Source organism: Sinocyclocheilus rhinocerous, unplaced genomic scaffold (assembly GCF_001515625.1).
Source record: "Sinocyclocheilus rhinocerous isolate Xijiao unplaced genomic scaffold, SAMN03320098_v1.1 scaffold753, whole genome shotgun sequence".
In the NCBI taxonomy this organism is placed as follows: Eukaryota; Metazoa; Chordata; class Actinopteri; order Cypriniformes; family Cyprinidae; genus Sinocyclocheilus; species Sinocyclocheilus rhinocerous.
The window spans coordinates 412685-429140 of record NW_015655991.1 but is presented as its reverse complement, the minus strand read 5'-3'; the positions used below and the strand labels follow the sequence as shown (position 1 = coordinate 429140).

At 40.8% G+C, this 16456-nt stretch overlaps 1 protein-coding gene across 2 annotated transcripts in view; it reads right to left on the bottom strand.

Annotated features, from left to right (window-relative positions):
- The window catches only part of zbtb16a (zinc finger and BTB domain containing 16a), a 144576-nt gene that overhangs the window by 6675 nt on the left and 121445 nt on the right, over positions 1-16456 (bottom strand). Inside the window, exons 5-6 of one of the 2 annotated variants that reach the window (XM_016526194.1) lie at positions 8889-9059; positions 4222-4392 (exon numbers count right to left, since the gene is read on the bottom strand). In XM_016526194.1, coding sequence (XP_016381680.1) covers positions 4222-4392; positions 8889-9059 — 342 coding nt within the window. The remainder of the gene's footprint in view (positions 1-4221; positions 4393-8888; positions 9060-16456) is intronic. The other variant, XM_016526195.1, reaches the window with a different exon arrangement.

Genomic DNA, 16456 nt, shown 5'->3' with positions numbered 1-16456 from the left:
TTTTTCCCGTGTCACTTGAAATGTTTCCGTTTTGAATCGTTGTTACCAAAGGCAAGACACGTGAGGAAAAATAAACGTTAATAAAAAAAGTAATATTCTTGCATACCATTCATACCATTCATTGCTGAACTTTCTACCATCCGTTAAATTACTGGTTGATATGTCCCAATGTTTACACACAAGTTTACACATGCTTTTGGTCCGTGAATTAGATCTCGCTCGGAACACGTGCTGTCTGTGGAGTTTTGGCCAGGACCGGTTCCAGAATTAAATCAACATATTTTATGTGCCGTCCATTGCCAATCACTACTATTTCGTGAGTGAATCCCGCATAAATATGCGGATGTCATTCCCGAAACTTTGCAGGGTGTAGCCTATGTGTCCGAAAAACTAGAGTTTCATACAAATTCTGAATGGATTATACCCTAGAAAGTGTGCAAAGCGCGCTACCTTTATCACTAAAAAGCGTCACTCATCTTCGTTCATCGCGATCTTACAAAGTTCCGTTATAATCAATGAAGCGCTCTAAACTGCACAATGAATCTCTTATTTAAATCGCGTCTGCACTTAGTCATGAGATGATTCACGAGCGTGCAAAACTGCACTTAAAAACTGCGGCGCTTTCAGCGGTGCGTGAATTCTGACAAAACGTTTCTGATTGGCCATTGCATTCAAGAAATCAACAGATATGTCTGTGATTGGTTACATTGCTCAACGCTGCAAAAACACGTTGAGGGTATTTAGCGCTTGGCTAAGCGCTCCAATTGCAGCGGGCCGACATCAGGGATTCCATGACTAACAATATATTTTATGTTCTGTCCATTGCCAATCACTGCTATTTTGAGAGTGAATCCCGCATAAATATGCGGATGTCATTCCCGAAACTTTGCAGGGTGTAGCCTATGTGTCCGAAAAACTAGAGTTTCATACAAATTCTGAATGGATTATACCCTAGAAAGTGCGCAAAGCGCGCTCCCTTTATCATCATCGCGATCTTACAAAGTTCCGTTATAATCAATGAAGCTCTCTAAACTGCACAATGAATCTCTTATTTACATCGCGTCTGCACTTAGTCATGAGATGATTCACGAGCGTGCAAAACTGCACTTAAAAACTGCGGCGCTTTCAGCGGTGCGTGAATTCTGACAAAACGTTTCTGATTGGCCATTGCATTCAAGAAATCAACAGATATGTCTGTGATTGGTTACATTGCTCAACGCTGCAAAAACACGTTGAGGGTATTTAGCGCTTGGCTAAGCGCTCCAATTGCAGCTAGGCCGACATCAGGGATTCCATGACTAACAATTTGTCCCCCCAATGTCGCCCATAGATGTCACCATTCTCAATATAATATTGAACTGTTTTGTATGACATGCACTGTTCAATACGCACTTGTGAATTGCGTTTTTTTGGTTTTGCTTTTAAATAATTTCTGTGCGTGTTTTATTTCTCTCAGAATTGGCGCTGTTTGTGTGCCTGTGAGTACACGTGCTGAGATGAGGAAACGCAATGCCTCCCCGCTTATAACGTGCATTTGAAAAAGCAACACACTCCAAACATGTTCCCTTGTAATGACTTGCAATGAGAGGCGTTTCTAAACATGCCGTCCAACAAAAGAGAACATTATAACATATTTTTACTCCACAACATCAGTCGAGTGTTTGAAATAACTTCCTTTTCTGATCTGGCATAGCTTCAGAATGAAGCAGAAAATATATTCTATACTGTAATATATATGTCGATTAGCAATGGATTATAAATATACGTAATCATTTTGAAAATACCTGAGATGGCTTGAAGAACAGGCGAGTGTTTATTGTCATACTTCATCATTCAAAACGTTTCTCCTGGCGTCATGAGTTCTATTACTTCTGTGATGCATATGTGGAGTTTCTGCGCGAGGGCGCCCTCCAGGATCCAGTATGAATGAAACAAACATTACATGTGTTTATAGCACTCCATTATGGCCAATCCATCCTATTTTGGGTAAAAATAGGAAAAATACCTCTCTCAAAAGAAATTTTAAGGAGACATACACATCCTTTCTCCATTGTACAGATGTTTACAGGAAGTTTTTGTTGTTTATTTGATTTAAAAATCTAGTTTTAAATGGCAAAAAACACTCTGATGTGCCAAGCCATCAGAACCGAACCGAAAACTGTGGTAAAAAAAATGAGGTATGAATTGAACCGTGGGCTAACTGTATTGTTGCATCCCTAGTGGACACACAAGAACACTCATCCATATGGAGGAAAATGATTAAGTGAATGACTCTCCTAGTATAGCTACATAACAAAATGGTTAGAACAGTTTTTGATATAAATTTTTTTTCTAAATTGAGATTTTAAGATTTACATGAAAGTATAAGGAAATGTGTTCTAGGGTTGAGTAACTGGTTACCATTTTTAAACAATTTTTTGCATTAATTCATTCAAATGTTGTGTGTGTGTGTGAAAAATTGAATTACAAATTATCAAATTATATATCCAATATGAGTTCATACATATTTAAAGAAATAAATTAAATTAATTTAATTGTGACAGTAAAGACATTTACATTGTTACAAAAAATATATAAAAAAATGCTGTTAAAAAATAATAATACTAATAATATAAAAAAAAAGAAAGCAAAGAAAAATCATGAAAAACATATCACAGTTTCCACAAAAATATTAAGCTGTTTTTAAAAACGATGATGATAAAAAATCTTTCTTGAGCATCAATCAGCAATGATTTCTAAAGGATCATGTGACACTGAAGACTGGAGTAATGGCTGCTGAAAATGCCACTCTTTCATCACAGGAATCAATTGCATTTTAAAATATTAAAAAAATTATTTTAAATTTTAATGATATTTCACAATATTACTGTTTTCACTGTATTTTTGATAAAATAAATGTAAGCTTGATGAGCATAAGAGAAAAAACCCTAAGGAATTATTTGGCAAATACTGGGAAAGTCGTCTATACAACTAGTTTTTCCTCTGTCGTCTCTTAACAGACAAATGTACAATTTTGCAGCATAGTGTAACTAAAAAAACCATCATGATGGAACAGCAGTGTTGCATTTGTCAAGCTAGCTACATAGTTAAATAACATTTGTTTCTTAGTTCAGAATGTTTTTCCGAAACCTCTTAAAGAGACATTAACGCAAAGCACAGCACATTTGTTCTGACGGTGAAAATAAGTCATCTAAATGTTGACCTTTAAAAATGTCACTAGGGAAAGCATTGATAAGTTGAGGATTGAAGAATGCTTGTGTTGGGTAAAGGCATCCTGGGAATGCAAAGTCTCTGTGTTGTTTGCTCGGGTCTTCTTGTTTGTTTAACGGAGGCATTGAGGAACCTTGACCTCGGCGGTTCGAGCAATGTCATGTCTGTCTGCGTTTGTGTATGCAAAGGCCCTAATGAGACGGTCATTAAACTGTCGAGACTCCAGTGATACACGCACGTGTGGTCATTGTACTTTACCTGCACTGTAAACAGGGCAGCCTCAGATAACCAGACAATAATGAATTGCAAATGGAGCAGAGTTATTGATTGGCCATCGACAGGAGCGGGGCTGCCAATGTCGATGTTTCATCAAGCGGCTCCCTTTTTGCATGCGGTGGCCTTTGACTGTGAGCTTGTCGTTGTTCTTGTTATCTCGGGAGCTCTGCACGCACCACAGAGGCTTTACTCCATCCCCACCGCACCCAAAGAAGCCAATTATTTGACAGGCTTTCTTGATAGTTTGGCTTAACGGCATCGCTTTTGAGTGGCAGAGAGGAGGGGAATGTCTGGTGTCCGTCATGTGCGTCCGAGAGATCTGGTCTCTACAGTACCGCACTAATACAGTACCGCACCTTGTCAAAGAGCGAGCTGAAAGCACTGGAAATGGCCTGCCCTTTGGTGTGGGCTTTACAGAGTGCGGAGATGTAGGAATCAATCAGATATCACCTTAACAAGAGAAAAGTGGCTCTTTGCACAGGTCTGAAGCCAAACAGAGGCATGGCCTGCGCTGGCATTGGCCTTAGCTGTGATCTAAAGATCTGATGTGACGCTCGCCTGCTGACAAGGATAACAGAAAGCTGCTACATACGACCGTAGCGCTTAACGTGATTTAAGTAGGGCATGTTACTGGAAAAGTAGTACAATAAACCAATGAGGACTATAATACCCAAAGAAAGCTATCTGTATTCCCATTCATCATGGCTTGATAAAACAGGAAGAAGTGTACAGTACCTGTATGGACACGGTAGTGGGTCTCTAGCTGGTGTTTGAGGCTGAACTTCTTGCCACAGCCGTTACATTCATACGGTTTCTCTCCCGTGTGGATGCGCTTGTGTCCCTTCAGCGTGCTCTCGTCTCGGAAGCAGCTGCCGCAGAACTCGCACTCAAATGGATGGTCACCTGCTGGACACAGGGTCGGTCAGTATATGTAGTATATGCAAGTTAATGCTAATCATAACAAGATAAGAACTGAATGAATGAACTTGCACCAGACAGACATTATAAAGGCTATAATCACCTTATATTACCACTAAATTAAGGTGTCATTTCTGTACCTTTAGTTACAGAAAATGGCATTGATGCAGCGTTGTGATACTCAAAAAAACAGAACTATTTTTACAATTGATAAACATAGTTGATAGAGCCATAAATACAGTGTTTTACAATGATGCATATTGGAAAGCAATCTTCCAATGAATCATTAGCACAGAAACGACTATAAATAATCAAATGAAAAGTTGGTTTTCAAAGTGTATCATTGTAAATCAAAATGTAAAAAGGATAGATTAATTTTACAACCACAACACCTTTCATTTCAATAAACTAAACTCACAAAAAGGCTGTAAAATGAAAAGATTAAAAAAATTTCATAAAAGAAAGATAATAGGAGAACATTTCTATAAAGAAAAAATATGAGGGAAGAAAAAAACAACAATAACAATGGACAATAACCCAAGTGATATTTCTTTCTCATACAAAGCATTAAACAGCTGGCCTACAATATTAATTTGAAATCAAGCCATTACAAGCTCTCAGTACAATATCATCAGTTGTCTGTTATAGGTCATTGTCATCTGTATCTTCCTGTCTTCCTGCACTGTAATGGATATTCAGAGGTCAGTAATCAGTGATATTATGATATGCGGGGGTGTTTCTTTTTCTGCTGTCTGCACTAATTGCGTTTCTGTGTCTCACTATCAGCTAACCATATATCACTCTCTCTCTGTACAGATGCACGTCTCCGCCAGGCGTGTAATGTTCCCCATATTTAATGCATTTCACTTCTGTACGGAGGGTTTAAGTCATCGTCTATGACCTATGCGTTTCATTATCTGGCTGTCCGAGCGGCACCGTGCCTGGGAATAAATTGCATTTCTCGTTATGTACTGTCATGCTCAGACTCTCGCCGCCTCCCGTTACCAGACAATGTCAATTTCCTCAGGCACGTTTTGTGGCGAGATGCAGCTAAACGCCTCACATTTACACGGCTGCTTGGGCTCCACCGTCTTCGCTTCACCAGTAATGGGAGAGAAGAAAAGCAGGGGGAGATGACACAAAACAGGAAAAAAACCCCCATACATTTCAGAAATCAATAAAAGTGACAGTATTTATTTGTGTGCATGAAGTTATCAGTCGCTGTAAGAAATTTGGCGCTTCAAAATGCCTCCTCCGCAGAAGAGATCACAATCCATCATGCTCCCTGACTGCTCTCCGGCACGCGACGAGAATAGCAATCGCGCCAAATTCACCTGACTTTAATTGAGCCTAAGCTGGCGCTTCAATCGAAGACATCTGTGCTAGACTCCAGAAAACTGGCCACGAGTTAAATCCGCAGGCTTGTTTCTACCCTCGGTAAAAGCATCTTTAATCTTTATTTGACAAAATAATTTGTGACAGCTCTCTCCTGATACCACAAGGCACAAATTCATATCGTAATACTCGCCTGGTATTTTTTTTAGGCTACCTGTTATGTAAATCCAGCATGTTGCTGCTATAAACAGAAGGCAATTTGCTTATCAAATTCTGTTTGGCGGCTTTGCTTTGTTTGGAATACATTAAGCTTTGAGGCAGTAAAGATACAAGGTGATAGATCAAGATGCTGTCACCGACTGCGTGTTCCTCGGTTCCTTTCTGTGTCTTTCTGTAAGTCTGGTGGCTGCGAGGCACAAAGAGTGTGGAAAAGACATTTGGCAAGCTCGGGGGCTGCCACCTGCGTCCCCCTGCCCTAGGGGACTGCTGTGGTGGCGTACCTGGCTGGGGTCTGTGGGCACCGCCTGCCGCCTGGCAGGGCCGAAGCTTACGTTAAGGCAGGGGCCGAGTTCATTATGCGCTAAGCAGCGTAAATCAAGGATCCATCACTGCCAGGGTCTCAACTGGGCTGCACTATCAAACACAGCTGTGAACACAAAACACCCGCCGCAGATGGAAAATGGGCTCCGAATAAAACACAAGCACAGAACAACAACGGAATATTAACGAGGCACGGCCGGCAGCGTGTGGAATGGAGGGGGGAGCGAGGGGGCTGCCATGATTATCAGCCCTAATGGATGCCAGCATTCACTCACACTGCATGCGCCTGTAAAAGTACACAAGCAAGTGCATTCAAGAACAGAAATTCCGCTATAAAATCAGCGGAAACGCGTGTAATCATTCTCTGAAATCCTGTCAAAATTGGTTCTGCATCAGCATTTAGGCAGAGGTATGACTGAAATCAAATTTAAGCTTGGGCTTGAATTACTGAGTAATGACTGTGTGGGCCCATAATCACTCATTTAAGTTATTTTTGAGTGGGCACCACACATGGAGAAAACAGGGATACGTTAAGCTATTGCTCCACTGTTTCTACAGAGCAGTGATTTAAGTGTACATACCTCAGAGAATACCTGAAAATACTTCGATTTCACTTACCTATATTACTGAAGTTATTTGATTTAACCTATACAAGCAAATGTTTGGGTTCTGCAAGATTTTATGTTTCTTAAAAGAAGTCTCACATGCTCACCAAGACTGCACTTATTTGATCAAAAACTGTCAAAACAGTAATATTGTGAAATATTATTACAATTTCTATTTTAATATGTTTCTATATGCTGATTTGGTGTTTAAAAACATTAATTATTTCTCTTATTATTATTGACATCTTTGATATATATAAAGTTCAATGGAAGAGCATTTATTTGTCAAAGTCAAAATCTTTTATAACATTATAAATGGAAAGAAATATCAATTCCACAGTTTTGAACTTAATTTCATGTACAAAGAAATCTGAAAGAAGCAGATTTCAAAATTTCAAAATTAATAAAATGCTGAACTGCAATATCTAAAAAATATAATACGACAACCATTTTATGAAGCAGTCCTGATGGATAAACATTTGTACAACATTTGTGCAACACACATTTGTGAATGTATGTTTTGTTCATGGTTAATTATTTATTATTTAACCATTATAGATTCAATGATACTTAAATTCCACTATACAAACTGAGCAAATGACTTAAATGTATGTTAAACCTAAATGACAACATGTGTTAAACATCAATCTGCAAATAAATTAGCTGACACGTCTTTGAGAAAGTCTATGATTGAAAGGCAAACAAGGTTTTTTATATAAACCACCTGGTGAGTCAAACACAGTAGTGATTGTTTTAAAGTAAATCAATGTTATAATGGTGACTTTAATTATATTAACACACAATAAGTTCAAGGAAAATATTTCTGGTGTGGTGTTGATAAAAGGGTACTTGAGCACTATTGACAGGGTTGTGGGAGTACATAAGATAAAAAAAGGTTGGGAAACACGGCTCTTGAGGAATATCTGAGTGCTCATCACATCGGCGACTCAGTTTCCAGCATTAAAAATACACTATGAATGAGATCAAGAAGATCAAAGCAGAATTAAATGCAAGCAACGAGTCTTCTTTTTTGTCCTCTTTTAAAAAAAAATTATTTTCAGTGTTTTTGGCAAGTGCCAAAAGCAGTTTTTCCCTTTCAGCTCCTTGACAAAAGCCCCCACATCACATTAAACGGGTGCTTGCTAGCGCTCATTGTAATTTAATACACGCCTACAGAGAATTGGGTTCAAACTAGCGCGACGCTGTATCACAGCCTCTCTCTCTCCCTCCGCCGTGTCTGCGGCGAAGCAGACCGTTGACATTTATGCATGCAGGCGGGAGCGTCGGCTCCGATGTATGGTCCGGCGAAGGACAAGCGAGTACAGTAAGCACTCGGCTGCCTTGTACCGTCAGCCGCCCAATAAAGGCCGGGCGGCCTATAAACAGGCAGGCTTTGCTCATCTCCTGCTTTCGCTTCAAATATTCATCCCTGCCGCCACAGAGTAAAGCAACTCTGACACGTCAGGCTGTTATTTAAGGTCAGAGACGATGGGGAGAAAAGGCTTTCTGGAGAAAATGGGATTCATTTCCAGCGTCTCATATTTGGAGACAGTAATGTAGACTGTTCCCCGAGTCGTCGCATCTGCTCAGCCACATGGGGATGGAACCGCCGTATAGCAGGACTAGCCCGACTGGGGAGGGCGATATCTGCGCTGTCACAAGCCATCACAGCGCTTTGGCCTTTCACTAAATGACATGTCACTTCAGCCTGCTATCTTCATTCCATCCACCTCCATCCAGAAAGTGATGGGATGACAGGTGGGAAAAAAAGCCAACACAATGACTGTACCAGGATCCTGATTTAAACACTCTACAGGGTGAATCACATCTCAGCGTGTTTAAAATAATCATTCGGCTTGACGGATGTGCATAAAACATCAAAGCATCAAATTAGTATGTCTTACGGATTCATTCCAAAAATGTGGCTCCCGAGGCCATCGGTTATGCACAAATGCGCAACGTTAAGACACACAAACTTAAGTAGTAAAGAGCTGATTGGGAGACCTGTATGTGAACGGAGATGGCGCTTGAGTGCGGTGTGGCTGGGAAATGTGCGGTTGCACTCGCTGCAGATGTAGCTGCGCACGCCTGCGTGGACCTCCATGTGCTGCTGCAGAGCCGTCTGCGTCTGGAAGCGCTTCCCGCACAGCAAACAGAAGATGGCCATATCTGAACCTGAGAACAGAAAGAGTGAGATGTTAGCACGATTGTACGATTTCATTTACAGTATGTATGTTAAAGTCTCTTGACTAACTAAACATAGCAGCATTGGCTTTTGGAGCAGGACTGTTATTTGCCTGACACCTTATAGAAAGAAAATCATTATTTTGCAATTTAATTCGCCAATTACAGGTTCTTGTGAATCACATGATCATTGCAAAAGCTGGACAATCATGCTAAAAAAGACAATGATTCATTTAGAAAATACACTCAGTCTCAGTGGATCAATAGGAGAATCTAATTCAGTACTACAGGGTGAGATGCACATATAATATGGTGCCACAAGAGGTCAGCGGACAGATAAAGGAAATGACAAACAACTAGAGTGGTTGTTGTAGAGTGGCTGGAATGAATATTAGCAAATCACTGAAATCTCCAGTTAAAAAAAACCCAGACTCACATCTGGGTGTTTAAATGGATAAAGGCGCAAAGTGAGCAATTTTTTCCTTCTCTTTTGCTTTACTCTCATACACAGACTCACACGTCACACTTTTTTTTTTCAATTATCAGGCTCTAGAAAACTCTGGGGAAAGTGGGAGTGTTTTAAGCTCCGCTTCTATTTCATGAGTCGATAACACATCTTTGGGGCAAAGCTGGCACTAATTTAAAAATCTATGAGGAGCCCCAGTCTCATGTTCATAAAGCTCGATCAATCAGCATTTGCTGGGGAAAAAAAACGGGAGCGATTGAGAGGATGAGAGGAGGAGTTCGAGGTGAGCGAGAGAAATGACTATTCCTGTTCTTAAATCTCAGGCAGTGCAGCTGTATTGCTGCTTCTCTGCAAATAAATACTGACAAGCCTTCCTTCTGGCTTTCTCTGGGCCCTGCCATCTCCCTCCCCCACTCGCTGTCTCCATCTTTAATGACTCCTTGCGTCTCTCAGTTTATCGATAAAAAGGAAGGGGGGCATTGATTATGGAAGGAAATCCCAAAGAAGTTTGGGGATGTGAAATGCAAGTTTGCTTCAGGAAGGTTCATGGCAAAACTAAAGGCTGTAAAGAAACTTAAAAAGCTACATTTAAAGGGGGCGGGTGGAGGGAGGAAAGGCTCTGAGGAATGCGAGAGGTTAGGTGGACTCTGACCCAGGGAGCTCATGGGTCTGGATGGGGTGGAGGGAAAGACTAAGCCACATCACCAGTGCTGCTCTGTGATTGCTCTTAAAATCCCACATTATTGGTGACTGAAAGATTTAATGATGATAATTTACCCACTTTTCATTTCAAGTATTCCCCTCACAGAAGAGCCCAATCAGTGACCATGCACTATGGACCTTGTCTTTTTTTTTAATAGCTTAACATTTGGAGATTTGGCCATATTTTGGATCAATTACATTACACTGTTAGCATACTACAAAGAGAATATTTTCTAGACAATATTTGAATAATTGAGCTTTGTTTTAAGGATTTTTTACCAGTAAAATAACACATCATACAGTTCACTCCTAATGCACCGTATTTCTCAGGTGGTAAGAACACTTCCATTGAAGAAAGAACACTATTTTGGGAACAGGAGAAGGGCAGGGGGGACAGTTGATAAAGCGGAAGCAATGAAGGGAAGTGCAGTGTCCATGTGATTGGTGTTAGTTGGAATTAAGTGTTCCTCTGTGTGAAGTAAAGAGCGTCACAAGTAAATGGCCTAGCTGGGAGAAACTCTTCCGTGCGGTACTGAAGGGTAAGGCAGAGAAAAAGAACTAGAGAGAGAGAGAAGTGGCTGACCCACTAGCCTCTATTACAGTGCAAAATTGAGTTGGACAAAGTGACACCTGGATAGAGGACTGGCTTTGGCTGCTGCTGCCTGAGTTTTGGCATAATTTACCTCCACTCCTGTGTCTATTTATAAGGGCCTCTTGGCTCCATCGCAGTGTTAAGTTAATGGCCCTGAAGAAGCATTGGCCGTTACTTAGCGGGTGCGCCACACTGTTTAGGTATTGAGGGTGTTCCGCTTGTGTTCACCACTGTAAACACTTTCAAACTCCAGGATGGCTGTGCCCGCACCATCCCTGGCTCAGAAGACAACTTCTGGCAATACCAGAAAACCATGTCTAGCATAATATGCCACATAACACCTAGACATAATCACCTAGAGACCCAGTGAATTCACTTGACAAAAGCAGTTTTATGTCCTGTGTCGACATATTTGCTGTTGCAATAGGAAGTCGGAGGAGGACATACCGCAAGTCTTTGGTTACATTATAGCCATTAACAATTGGTTGCGGGGGAGGGACATTCTTATTCAAGGGATCATCTGATTTGACAAAAATCTGTGTAGTGCAGGATGAGCCATCAACATTTATGAATCAGCAAAATTAATTTTCCCAGACAGCCCTCTACGGACACCTTGGCAATTGAATCGCCATTGGCTAGTACATTTTTTAGTTTACTCGCCAGACTGATAATATATATATATATGTAAAATGGCACAGTTTTATAAATATCTAAAAGCTTGACGGAGAGTGAAACTCTGAAGCGCTCAGTCAGAGAGTGTTCGGCGAGTGAAAATATATCTGTGCTAAACTTATACTTAGCCTCCAACTCACACACTGGCGAGTAAAATCTGAGAATTTATTAGCAATTGGCTAATATTAGACATCATTTAGTCGCCCAGAGTGAAGATTTAGTTGCACATGCGAGTGATTTACTTGCAATGTAGAGGGTTGCTAGAAGAGATAGACTGTACATTTTAAATGCATAAACATGCTAGAAGAGAATGCAGTATACATTATAAATGCAATACTGTTTTTTACGATAACAAATTGAACAGGGCTGTGATTAAAACTTAATGTGAGAGTTAGACGAGGTAACTGCATTTCCCACAGGGCCGATGCTTGAGCTGAGAAACCCCACATGGAGAGCGTGTGTCGTTCTAAGCTGTGAGACCAAAGTCAATTAGCTTGAGTTTCAATTCGCCAGTGCTGATGGAATACAAACTCCTGTACCAGAGCTGCTCTCTGTCACCACTGCCGTGAGGTGTGATGTCACCTGTTGCTCAGTGAAGAGCTAGGAAATATGACACACCTGTCTTAAAGCTCTGCTTGGAATGTGTTACCTAGATAAGTATGCAGGATGTTGGTGTTTGAGCAGATGTATCTGATGTGATGTGTCACTAAAGTTACTACAGTTACTGTATTAATTTTTGTTCCACCAAAATAAAATGGTGCCAAATCAAATCAAGATCAGTGATTATGTGTTTAATGAATCAGTGTGTTTGATCAAATCAGTTCAGGGAACGATTTAATGATTCATAACATCATATTTTTGTTCCTCAAATGAATCAGTGTGTTTGACTGAATCAGTTGAGTTTACATTCCAAGGACTCATTCAAAGACAGTCACATATTATTCATGTTTAAATCAGTGTTTTGAACAAATCAGTTTAATATATTTTTCAAAGACCCGCTTGTTTAATTCCTGAATGAATCAATGTTTTTGTATGAATTGTTTGAATAAATGATTCAGTCACTTACTCACTTGACGCCACCTACTGGTGTAAAAATGTAAACTATCAAATAAGTCGCCAAAAAATCCCTAATATACAGTAATATTTCAAATAATATTAATAAGTGAAGTAATTTTTGCAGAGTCATTGTGTAGTAAATATAGGCCTATATGTTTAACCACATCCACAATTACGATTAGGTCCTCAAGTTGAAATGTTTTAACCATGCATGCAGAGGACATCCAGGCAGAAAGGCAGACAGACAGATTAGATGTGTCTGCAAAGCACATAGGCTTACAAGTCATACGTGAGTATCAGGAAAGCCAGTGCCATGGAGTATATATACACCAAGACTGTATGGTATGTGTGAAGCTTGTGAGAGAAGTTCATGTCTGACAGTGGGAGGGGAGCGAGGGGTCATGGGGGCAGCTGTTTGGACCAGGTGGGGGGCAGGGCAGCCCGGGCGCTCCGGGGCAGAGGGGGCCTTGGCAGCCCTGCTGAGCCTGGGGACAATGGGTGCTAGCAGGGGCTCAGGAGGGCGAGACAATATGGTCAAACTGGTGCCAAAACTATACAACCCTTCTAACATACACGGGGAGGGGGGGATGGGGGTGTGTGCGTAGCCTCAAAAGAAAGCCCAAATATTTAGTCCCACAATTAGTATAATGTGCAAAACACAGAACTTTGGCTCAGTGTGAAACTGGGCCATCAAGAGAAATGTACTAATTCCTACTGCGCTCGCAAGCGAGCATATCTGTGTATAGCATGGCATACTGAGAACATTAGTCACGAGAACCCCTTCAAGCAGTGTAATGATTTTCATGGGGACTGCATCTTAATTATAATTGGGATGTATAAATGTGAGCATTATAGGAGCGCATTACCAAAGGGTTCTAGGTCTGAAGGGTAAAGCCACATCTAAAGGCTTTCTGACCCATTCATTTCCACAGTAACGTGATGCTGAATGAAATCCAAACAAGGGGTCTTGCACTCCCAGCGATTGGAAAGAAATGGTTCTCCCTTGCCTGGCTTCATATATCCCCTGTCTTTTTTCCTCCACGAATTGGATTTTTAGTCAGGAGGAGAGAGACAGATAGATAAAGAGATGTTACATGAGTGTTTTTATGACAGAGTGCTACAGGCTGCTGGGAAGTCAACAGGTACAAGCTGTTCCAGCAGCCGTGTGTGCGTGTGATGCGATATGTCTGCAGCATCTCTCCGGCCAGGGTATTCACTCGCTCACTCCAGCTGACACCTAATGAGCCCAGACTACAGGAGGAGGACTGCACATCCATGTAATCCGGGAGAGTGGCTGGGCATAATGTGGCATTAGAGGAGCCCAAGGCTTTCGGAGGGGGCTGCTGAGGGAGGGAGGGCAGCGACTGACAGCTTTGGTCTGGAATACAGAGTGACTGACAGCACAGAGCGCTGCCTTAATGCATTCAAAACGCCTCTGTGCCTCTGACAAGAAAAGCAAAGAAAAGAGAGCTTCAATGAATTGTTTATTGATCTAACAGGAGGAGAGATGGTGAGACGGGAGACAGCGAGAGAGGGAGAGAGAGGGAGAAACAAAATAAGATTTTGTGTGATACTATCAAAGTGTCATTGGTCTCCGAAGGTCTGCCTTAAAAATACATGACACCCGACAGGGGGACGTGTAAAATGCGCTATTTGATTTAACAGGTTTTCATCTCAAGTGGTGGCTTTTTAAAATGAGAATTACAATGGCAGACTGCATTTAAAAGCCTTAAACTGACGCTTGGAAGGGAAAGAATGAGGACGGCGCAACCTGCGTTAAACCACTGAAAAGATTGCTTCTTATTCTGGGGCTGGTACCGTTCCAGACTTTGCACCAATAATAGTTACAGATAATTCACTTTCGTGTCGGGCGGCTGTGGTGAGATGCCGCGTTCTCAGATAGATTAATGCCACCAGATGTCATTGTAGAAGCCATATTAATTACCTCAAGATAATGTCATGGATCCATATGGTTTCTCCAGTGTCCATTTAGACAGAGAAAATGTCTTCATCACTCACAAACCCACATGGAAGAAATTGGCCCTACTGACTTTGACAGGTGTTGGAGGCAGATTCTTCATAATTAAGTAAGCTTTCAACACTAGCTCGACGTGACTGCAAAGAGGATTCGGTAAAATGAGCATGGTTCTACAGCACCGATTCACTCTTGACGATTACAGGAAAGTTCCAAGTTCGAGTTAGTAATCCTCAAGTACTTTGAATCATCCTTAGGTTTTAAATTATAAAAAAAAAAAATCTTGGTTACAATAAGATACTTAAAATGAACGCTAGCGCTGTCACGATAACAGGTTTTCATTACAAGATTATTGTGGCCAAAAGAAATCACAATAACTACAATACTTGCAAACTGCATAGCAAGCATATAGTCAAGTCATCTTTATTTATATAGCGCTTTATACAATACAGATTGTGTCAAAGCAGCTTTAGTGTTAAACAGGAAAAAAAGTGTGCTGATAATGCAGGAGGACAATATACATCATGGCCTGTGTTTGCCCGCTGTTTGAATCATCCTACTGCCCTGATGGATGAAGTGATAAAAGATCATAAACACTGTAACGCCAGGGGGGTAAGTAGGGGGAGGAATTTACGAGTGGACCCACCCCTGTGTTACGTCTACAAAAGACACGGTATCCCTTTAAGAGAGCAGAATTTACAGTGCACGGCTAGCCCTCGCCTTGGATGAGGATCGTTTACAAAGCAGAGGACCGTGCTTGCTTTTCCCCCTATCCCACAAATCCGATTTAATCAGACAACCCTTACAGTGCGGCTCCCAGTAAGAAAAAGGATAATTAGTAAACAGGCAGCCTCTCCTCTGCTTCATTGGCATTCGTGCGGGGTGAGTGTCGCATTTAAAATGCAGTCTGATGAAGTCTACAAAATCAAACCATTTGTTACTCCTATTGAGAAGGCTTCAGGCCACTGGCAATTAAATTGGAATTAGTGCAGGGAATGAGATACGGACGATTCATACCAAGGAGGCAAGAGTGTCTGGAGGATGTCTGGAGCTCTCTCAAGTTTACAGTGCTGATGAGTCCCATAATAACTAAAGCTCATCTGCTCTCTGAAGCAGACGACGCGCATGCAGAAATCTGGATTTGTCCTACTCTGGCGTGATCTCGTGTTCACTGTGCACATAAATCTTATTTGATTCTCTTTAGTGTCCGTGCTGTCATAGTGCAAGTGATGAAATCAGGGGTGTTTGTTCAGACAGTGTAGTCAATATCTGCTATATCCACATGGGTTGCCATAGTAATGACTTAAGCGTCAGCAGGACGCCAACAGAAGAGAGTAGCTGTCAAACAGGACTGAAAACTGGAAATCATGCCTCTGCTGATGTCCATCATGACATCTCTCCGGGGTGCTCAACTCATCAAGGCATCTGACAGGATAAGCATTACTGTATTTACACATTCATGCATATGTCATGTACAAAACAGCTCACTCATTCATCCATTTACCATTCGAACTAGAAAACCACTCAGCTTGGTGTGCGATGTTACATGCACAACACATGGTGAATTACACTTCTATGTGACTTAAACACACTTCTAAAAAAATCTCAATTTCGAATTTCAAACCACATATGGATTTGCAAACATTTAATTCCATGTGTTTTTGCAGTTCAGACTTCAAATATATTTCTCATGACCTTAAAAAATGTAAATGTAAATACTTCTGCTTAAATGCCTGAAATTAGTTTTACAGACAAAAATAAATTGTGCCCATGTAATTATGTCTCTATGAAAATATATTAATAAATGTATTAATATATATATATAAAAAATGTATAGTATACATTATATAATAACATCATAACACATAATAAAAAAAAAAATCTATCTATCTATAATATATAGTATACATATAATATATATATCT